Raw genomic sequence first — 10,304 nt, forward strand, 5'->3', positions numbered from 1 at the left:
AATCCAGTGAATAGTCAAAAATTTGGTTCTTATTCACAAAGTAGGGTGTTTGGGAATTGATAAATTAAGAGTTGGAAGTCACATTCTTCATCTCACTGTGACTGGGAACCAATTTACTTCACTTCCTAATGTGACTGCATCATTTTTTCTTTTTCTGCACAGTGACATTTTCTGGATTCCCATGCACATAGCTAAAAACTGGCTTTCTAAACTCTTGGTCATATAGCCTTATAGTGCCATTCAACTGACCAGGGTCCAACTCCCTTAATTCTAAGTTACCAGGAGAGAAAGTAGGACTGGCTCAGTCCCACTTGTACATTGGCACCTCCAAAGTCATATGTTTGCTAGTATCTAGTCATTTATCTTCAAAAGAAGTAGAATGAGGTAGTATGAGCTTGGCTCTAGGGGCCTTTTCCTGAAGATAAGATGGAGAACTGTACCAAAGAAAGAAGTGTATACTGGATACATACACCGAAAGTTGTTGTCCAGAATGTTGTCGCTTGCATGGTCTATTGGGAAACTGTTCATCTTTGTGTCAGTCTTTCTTTAATCTTTGTTAAATTAAATAAACCCTTTAGTCCCCCAAGTTTCTTTAAGCATTATCATCTCCCACTAATATTTAAATATTTAAATATTGTTGAATATATAAAGACTTTCATTGCCACCCTGTCAATCATTCAACATCACTGTGAAAAATAACAGATTAGATGCCAAAAAAGAATATGCCATGTAATTAATAGATATAAATGCCCAGCAAACAAATAAATAAGTTTATAAGTTATGGTGTAACATTGCAATCAGAAAGACATAAAGCCAAAGAAGGACTTACAGGAACAGTTTGTGATTATTGAAGAAGAGGACTTGTTCTAAAAAAATAAACTTACCCTAGTCAATTTAACATGCACCAGCATTCCTGTTCAAAGTGGAATGTGGTGTTTATTGAATAGACTTCTGACCCAATCAACAGTACACGTGGGTTTCTGTGGTACTTATTTTGATCAGATACAGTCTCAGGATATAGTCATGTATTTAAATATTTTTATAAATTCTTATTTTAGTAATATAAACAGTTAGGGTTATGATATACAAAACACCTGCTGTAGAGCACAGAAGCATAGCGAAAAGCAAACACAAAGTTGAACATGTCCACATCATTGCCAGATTTTCAAAGGCAAAGTTATGCAAATGTTTACTCTCAATAAAATATCAACACTTAAAACTTTTAGATATTGAAACACTATATTGAAATGTATGAGGCAGAACACTGTTAATAAGATTAACTGCTAGTTTGCAATTCAAATATTGTGGGCCATTATAAGCTATGAATGTGATAAGAAAGCTATTTGCTTTAAAAAGGTGAATGACAGCATTTGTCATACTTTCCAAGTTAGCGACGTTACTTATGTCAACAATACCATGTTGGACGTCAAACTCTTTTTGGCTGGTTGGAATATTTTTACTTAATTGTTATTATTATTTGAACAACCTGTGAATATACATTCAAGATGAAAGTTGACTTTTCCTGAAAGACAGCTTTTTCAGGTTTGTCCTGCACACTGAGTCAGGTGATAAGGATATGTCCATATTGCACTCCCCACAATATTCCTTCTTCTGTCCTTTCTCCTCAATTCAGGGACAATATAGGATTAACACCTTTGCTCTAACACTCCTTCTTGAAAGGAGCTGCTTTTTTCCTTGAGTCTTCATAGTGTCATGCACCTCATGCTCCTAATTTATATTACAAAATGAGAATTTATTAAGTCTTTAATATACTAATAATTTGGGTAAATATAATGAGGCAACATTTTCAGCATAAATGCTGTAAAATATTGAGCTAGATATTTTAGCTTTCTTTCATGCTCCTGGCTTAGTGTTTGAATTTGATTGCTTTCAGACTCTATTTTCTTTGTGCCATCCAGACTCAATTCAGAAATGATTTGCTTGACCAAATAACTGTGGAGATCTTCCTAGAATAGAAAAAGATACCTTTATTCCTATTCAGGCTGTCAAAGTATAGGAAAAGATCAATAAAATTTCACATTCAAATGCATGTTAATTTATTTTCGTTAGTTTAGAGATTTCATTGACATGCAAGCTACTCAAGTTATCTCATTTTTGAACAAAGCCCAGAACACATGCGATTTTGTTTAATAAATACATATTTCAAGACATTATTTCATAACCTAAGATGGATTTAGGAAGGTTAAAGTGAGAAAGGAAGAGAGAAAGGGAAAGGTTAGAGTGACTGTGACTGTGGAACTAGAAAGAGAATTAAGTGTGTGGAATGGATATTAAGCAGATTCATTGCCACATGCCATTATCCTGCACCCTTGGATGCCATTTTCAAAGTGTCATCACCTATCCCTTTGCCTTTGAAGTACCAGATAACACTTTAACCTCTGGTCTCAATCTGGAGCTGCTCTTTAGTCGAACTTTTCCACCACTCTTCTGAACAGGACAGTCAAAATGAAATAAGCACACAGAGTGTTATAGAGGCAGCAGCAAATGGGGGTTCCAAATTATTTTGGACATGGCAGAGTAGTGGACAGAAGATATTCGGGCAAGAATAGAGAGACTAGAGGGTGTTTAAAAGCCCTAGCTAAGGAATAACCCAAATGGATAATTACTTTAATTCTCTTTTCAAAAGTCCAATATAATCATTTGCATTAAGTAAAAAAATTGTATATAAAACATTTATATGTAGTATATTTATATAAATATATAAAAATATATTATATATATTATATAATATATAATGTTTATATATTGTAGATAACATATATAAACATGTATATATATAAGCATATTATATATATGTTTGCTTATATTGGGTTCACAGATACAGAATGTAAAACAGTTTTTTACAGAACATTTCTTGAGGAATACACTCAGGAGGTGCAGCTATGAAGAAGTGATGAGGAATGTCTCAAATCGGTCTGTGAACTCAGCATCACATTTTTTTTTCCAGCCACTTGGGGATGAGTGCTTCAGTTCAGAAGGAAGATCAGGGCCAAACATCATAGCAAGCAGTACTCAATAACTATGCTTAAATTTCTCAAAGAGCTCAGGCAATTACTGCATTGGAATATATAAATATTATATATATATATTTACTCATATAATATAAATATTATATATATTTACTTTCCATGACTATTATTTTATTTATTTATTTATTTATTTATTTATTTATTTATTTATTTATTTATCTATCTGAGGCGGATTCTCGCTCTGTCACCCAGGCTGGAGTGCAGTGGCGCGATCTCGGCTCACTGCAAGCTCCGCCTCCTGGGTTCACTCCATTCTCCTGCCTCAGCCTCCGGAGTAGCTGGGACTACAGGCGCCCGCCACCACGCCCTGCTAATTTTTTTGTATTTTTAGTAGAGACGGGGTATCCCCGTGTTAGTCGGGATGGTCTTGCTCTCCTGACCTCGTGATCCACCCGCCTCGGCCTCCCAAAGTGCTGGGATTACATTCCATGACTATTATTTTAAGAAGGGGAAAGGGAAGAGACAAAGGACAAAAAATCATCTAGTCATAAAACATAGGATATGGTATTGGAAGAAGATGAAAGAAGGAAGAAAGAGTGAAAATCTATTGATTTGCATACCCATACTTGTATCTGTCCTGTTTTCTGGCTCTAGACTCATAAACTGACTTTGCTGTCGTTTGGGGATAAGTGGAGAAATGTTTATTCTTTGTTTTAAAGGTAGATTCATGGTATGTTTATCAAAATCCTGTAACGCACATTCTCAAAGGCAGGGATCAACAGAAGTAGCATACATTACTCCAAGTGAAGGCTTCCATCATCCGCAGTTACACTAAGCGTGGCAAGCCTCACATTCCCATACATCCCCACTAGCCTTCATGAGGAATAGTATGATCAGACAGGGCCTAAGGCAAGGCACAAGCTCTCCATAGAGGATTTATCAGCCCTTTGACAGTCAGCAGGCAGGGAACCTGAAGGTCATCAGGAACCTTCTCAGCCCAGATGGTAGGAATTCAGTAGAGTCTTGGTTAATTTAATGCCCTAATGCTTAAATAACAACTACATTTCTTCTCAAATGGTTACCTATTGTTTTCTTGAACAGCTTTATTGCCTAGGAACCCATTTCTTAAGAAATCGATTAATCCATTTCTATGTAGTTGAATTCCCAATTTTTTCTTTCTTTATGCTCAGTATAAAGGAACCCCCTCTGTGTGGGTGTGTGTGTCTGTGTCTGTGTGTGGTGTGTTCATACGTGTTCTTTTTTCCTTGCCATTCTCAATTTTCCTGGCTCTCCTTGACAAATGATACTTTACGCCCTGGTCATCTTTACCCAGAAAAATATATTTTGTATATTTCTTTCTTTAGCAAATTTGTATTGAACCCACAAACTGGCAGCCATTGTTTAGGTTGCTGTTGACAAACAGAGTACGAGAAAAAAAAAAAACAATCCCAGTTCACATGGAATTTCCCTTCTTGTGGAGTAAGATAGGGAATAAAGAAAATAAATCAGAAAGAAAGTCAATATGTCAGATGGTAATAAATGCTTTGGAAGAAAATGAAACAAGAAAAGAAAACAAAGTGCAGATACAAGTACAGAAAAGTTTTAAAATATTAAACAGGAGGGTTGGGGAAGCTTTCATTAGAGGGGATGTTTGAGCATCTCTCAATCCTGAAAGACATGAATATATGAACTAATTACTTGAAACAAGAATATATAATTAACCATTTGCACATTAGCTGTCTTTTTTACCTAAATGAAATTCCTTATGTTTTTATAATCTTTATTTTAATGCCTACTTTCTGACTTTAAATTATTATATATTTAATAAAAAGAGATATGTCTTTGTCATTGTTTTTCTACTTTGAAAGAACTGTGTACTTTAATGAGATTATTCCAGTTATCTATGGCCGCACAGCAGCCTCCCCGAAAACTTAAAGGCTAAAACAGCAAGAGGTTTATTACACATCATAGTGTTGGGGGTTATAAATGAGGGCAGAGCTCAGGTGGGTGATTCTTTGTGCTCTGAGGTTGATGTTGACAGAAGCTTACAGCTACCAAATGGACTGATCTGGTGTGGAGGGCTGGAGATGCTTTCATTTCGACGTCTGCCTTGGTACAGTTAGCTATACAGCTGGTCTCACCTGGGATTGTAGGCCAAGGTGCTTACATATGGCCTCTCCTATGCAATAGTATCAGGTAGTCAGACTTTTTATATGGCAGCTCTAGAGCCTCCAGAGAGGATATCTCAAGCAATAAGTAGAGGCTGGCAGTTTCCTAAGACCTGAATGAAGAAAGTGATACAATGTCAATTCTGGCATACTCTGTTAGCCAAAGCAGTCCCCAGATTCAAGGGAAAGAGATAAAACCCCACAAAGAATGTGTGATCATTGATATTAGTTTCCTAAGGCTGCCACAAGAAATTACCACAAATTTATTGGCTTAAACAACAGAAGTTTTTTTCTTAGAATTCTGGTGGCAGAAGTCTGAAATCAAGATGTTGGCAGTACCACAATTGCTCCAGTCCCTAGGAGTGAATTCTTCCTCGTCTCTTCTAGTTTCTGGTGGATCCTGGTATTCTCTGGATTGTGGCAACATAACTCCAATCTCTGACTCCATTTGTACATCGCCGTCTTCTCTGTGTATCCTATTCTCTTATAAAGAAACTGTCACTGGATTTATATACCACCCTAATCCAGTAAGATGTTTTCCCAATCAGTGTATTAATTACATCTGCAGTGACCCTCTATCCAAATAAAATCGCATTGTGAGGTTTGGGATTGACAGAGATTTTGAGGAAACTCTATTCAACCCACTACACCATCTATATAGCCTTCTACAAGATGGTGGAATGGTCGGGACATAACACAGATGATGCAAATATCAGACAATTAGGTCCACAGTACTAGAATATATCATTGTGCAAATTGTGCTAATTGAAAATCTCCTGCTTATACACTATCGAAGAAACCGATTCTTATATTGTTTTCTTTTTTTACAGTGACATGAAAAAGGTTGGTGTCACCGTGGTTGGGCCACAGAAGAAGATCATCAGTAGCATTAAAGCTCTAGAAACACAATCAAAGAATGGCCCAGTTCCCGTGTAAAGCACTGCTTCTGGAAGGAAGTGGTGGCTGTGGAAGGTGTAGCATCATCCTGCAGACAGACAATAATTCTGGAGATACTGATGGAAGTTCCAAGTCCAATAAGACACTCAAATATGAGTACAAATGCCTTAAAATGGAATTGAAAAACTCTTTATTTTCCCCTATCATTTAGTGGATGGGTGGGTGGGGTATTTTTTTGTAATTGCTTTTTTAAATATTAGTTAATGGATTAAATTTAATTCTTCAGCGTAAAATGGTGAAGAACTAGCATATAGCCATTGATCATAAACTGACTATCATAAAATCAAAGAAGTGAAATAACAAAATGGACATGGTGGCTTTGTTTATGTAGAGCCACAAAAGAAAAGACTTGTAATATTTTTATATACAGAGGAAATCTGTAACAGGTATTTTGTTTCTTTTAAAGCAAGCAACATAGAGGAATTTATACCTCAAACTATCTGGCCATATTTACTACCTTATCACTGCATTATTCTCTTTTATCTGTTTAAAGCATATAGAGATGAAGTTTGTAGTTGTTTTAAGTACTACATATTTTTAAATTGTTAGCTTCCTTAAGTATATCATGTAAAGAAATGTCTTAATTTTTGAAAAAAGTACATATTTATTTTCTTTTGAATTGTTTTTGTTGTTTTCTATTTATGCCGTGATGATTTAATATGGATTTGTTACAGCCAAGTGCCAAATGCTCTCTCAAATTGTCAGCAATTTAACTAGACACAGATAATAATGGGTTTCTTTCAGATTTTTTGAACCATCCACTTACATATATTTTTAAAAAATGAAATCCTTTTCCTGTTCATACACTAACCAAATCTCTCATAATCTGTTATCCCAATCATTGTTGCCTCTCCGTTTATTATAAACTGTATGCTCACAACTTAGTGTAATATACCAGCTTGTATGCAATGGATTTTCAACCAGATAACATACCTTTCCTGCTCTGGTGCTTAGAGACTATCAACTCCCTCCTTTAGTGAAGGAGCTGTGTTAGAGCTTCCGAGAATAGCTCCACTGGAGAGAAGTGGAATCCTATATAGAATGCTGCACTAATTGACAACACAGCCTATAGGCCAACACATGAGTAAAAAAAAAAAAAAAAAAAAAAAAAAAAAATACTGGCTCACTGGCTTTGAAAAGTCACTTACTATTGTTGCTGAAACTTGCTGAGCTGTTTATAGAGAATGATGATAACAGAACTACTCCTCTGTATCACTGGTGTTTAGGTGAATTAATTAAACATTGTGATCATTAGTACCAGGTATTATTATCTTTAAGAGTCTTCCACTTCAATGCACATGGTGCAGTTTTGGTGTGTAACTTAGAAGGATTGAACTTCTTTGAATTTACTGGACATAACATTTTCAGCATAGTTGGTCATCTAGCAAATGCCTCAAAATGTGTAGGCGGGAGAGAAATTTCTCATCACAGGGATTTAGACTTACTATTACATAAAGGCTAACTATGAGCTTGCTCAGTAATTTTGAAAAGATGTACCTGGTGGATATCTAGCTAGTAATATATTCTGAAGCAACATTTTAGCTCTATTGATACTCTTTCTAATGCTGATATGATCTTGAGTATAAGAAATGCATATGTCACTAGAATGGATAAAACAATGCTGCAAACTTAATGTTCTTATGCAAAATGGAACGCTAATGAAACACAGCTTACAATCACAAATCAAAATTCACAAGTGCTAATCTGTTGTAGATTTAGTGTAATAAGACTTAGATTGTGCTCCTTCGGATATAAGATTGTTTCTCAAATCTTGGCAATATTCCTTAGTCAAATCAGGCTACTAGAATTCTGTATTGGATATGTAAGAGCATGAAATTTTTAAAAATACACTTGTGATTATAAAATTAATCACAAATTTCACTTATACCTGCTATCAGCAGCTAGAAAACATTTTTTTTTAAATCAAGTATTTTCTGTTTGGAATGTTAGAATGAGATCTGAATGTGGTTTCAATCTAATTTTTTTCCCAGACTACTATTTTCTTTTTTAGGTACTATTCTGAGCATACTCAACAAAACCCATGCATTTCATAAACTAATAGAAGTTGAGGATTGTTCAATCTATTTCACTTATTTTGGCTGTGGTTTCCATCTGAAACTAGAGGTTGTATACACCATATACTGTTCTTCATTTTATTAATATTTTTCTCCTTGACCTCTCATAAATTTACTTTACACAATTCTTACCCTGTACATATGTAAACATAAGTGTACGATTCTTAACCGTGGAGTAGAGGTACTAGAATGCTTACGGCCATCTCTTTGTACAGGAACTGCATTGACTTTCAGTAAACATAAAGCCACAACTCCTACATGATATTATGTACCATATGATCTGTTTTGTATCTTAAATTTGATTTATGTATATTATTTATTTCTGGTAACTCACTCAGTTTATGCTGTGCTAAATATCAATCAAGCCATGTATAAATGTGATATGATTGGCAATATGTGTTTACTTTAAACTTGTCTTTTCAAAATATTACTCAGTTTATGTTGTACAATGTAGATGGCCTCTTACTAATGTAAAATGATTTGTAGTGGAAACATTTATATTTTTATAATAAACATAATGAAAATATTTTTTACAAATTGGAATACAGAAGTGGTCTTTGAAGTTTTTTAAAAATATATAAAAATATGTGCTTATTTAAACAGCAAAATAATGAAATTTACATAAGTCACAAAAAATATGCTTCTGGGCTTTTATTCTCCATTAGTGAGGAGGGATTTACATTGTATAATCCACATGTTTTTGGTCTACATTTCATTATGAATAAGCCAGAAAAATAATCAGTAAATATTATTTCAAAGTTAATAAACACAACTGTAATAGGCAGTTCTCTTTTGATTGCAAATAACAGAAAACAAATAAATTGGATTAATTTTCTAAAAAAGAAAATGTTTAGAGTAAGTGACAGAATTATCTGGGGATAAACTCCCTAGCTAAGAGATCAGACACAGATTGAACCAGGAATTCAAACAATGTCAACAGGGTTAATTCTCTCATTCTTTGTCTTCTTCCCTTGGCCCTATTTTTCTTCCAACTGGGTTGATTTGCAAGCTATACCTTTCTACAAGGTAAAAAATACTACTCTCTTTAATCTAATTCTGCATTGCAACTCCTATGAAAGAATTACTGTCTCTCTAGTTCCAACAGAGATCATGAGGCCTTTCTTGGGTCACAAGCCCTATCATTTTGGGCTGGAGAATGAATCACTCAGACTGGCAAGTACTGACTCCTGTGCTTGCCCTTGGAGATAGTGTGTGGGGTTATATGAAAGTGATGCTCAGGGGTTAGAGGTGTAAAAGTAATTTATGTCCAACAGAAAGTCAGAATACTGTTTATGACAAACGAAGAAAGGAATTCTGGCCAGGTCAAATAAAACAAGTAAAAATTAAAAAAAAAAAAAAGTACAACTGCAAACCACATGCTAAAGCACACCTGATACTTTGTATACAATAGGTCCCTTGTCATTGCAGTCCACTTAAAGAAAATGATTATATATGAAAATCAAAAAAAGCTAATTCAAAAATATGCAAAATAAAATAAGTGATCAACATTCCCACAGAGAAGGAAGTGGTTAGGAAGAGATTAAAAAAACAGGTCTGATTTGTGTTTGCCTTGAAGGAGAAATAGCATTTGGTCAAGTTGAGTGGAGTAGCGAATACCTTGTAAGCAGGAGATTAGTTAGTTAAGTTAAGGGGAAGAGAAGAGCTAAATAATATATTTATTCATTCAATAAATACATAGTATGCATTATCATGAGCCAGTTGTTTTGCTATCATCATTTACAAGTTACCTCATTAAATCGTTTGCAACAGTGCTGTGAATGGAGATGAGCTACTTTTATGTGAGAAGGGACTCCAGGCTCAGAATGTCCAAGTCACCTTCCCAAGGTCACCCTAGTATGTAGATAGATATTTCAAACTGGAATCTTCGTATTCAGTATTCCTCCCATCATGTGATAGCTACTATAATCTCCACAATGCTCTGGGGACAGTGGCAATGACAATTTGCAGAAGAGGCTTGGGGGAGACTAGGTCTAATAGACTATGTGATGTTAGAAATCTATTTTGGTATTCTATGCACAAAGCTATACATCTACCCCAGGATGGTGGTAATACAGATGTGAAGGATGGCAAGCATACAAAAATATATAAAAGAA

At 35.0% G+C, this 10,304-nt stretch overlaps 1 protein-coding gene across 2 annotated transcripts in view; it reads left to right on the plus strand.

Annotated features, from left to right (window-relative positions):
• Positions 1-7,231, plus strand: part of EPHA3 (EPH receptor A3) — a 358,721-nt gene extending 351,490 nt beyond the window's left edge. For both annotated transcript variants that reach the window (XM_019022857.4, XM_055381421.2), the window contains exon 17: positions 5,989-7,231. In XM_019022857.4, the coding sequence (XP_018878402.2) occupies positions 5,989-6,094 (106 nt within the window). In that variant the 3' untranslated portion in view covers positions 6,095-7,231. The remainder of the gene's footprint in view (positions 1-5,988) is intronic.
• Positions 7,232-10,304: the final 3,073 nt, after the last annotated feature.

This window comes from Gorilla gorilla, chromosome 2 (genome assembly GCF_029281585.2).
Source record: "Gorilla gorilla gorilla isolate KB3781 chromosome 2, NHGRI_mGorGor1-v2.1_pri, whole genome shotgun sequence".
Lineage (NCBI taxonomy): Eukaryota > Metazoa > Chordata > Mammalia > Primates > Hominidae > Gorilla > Gorilla gorilla.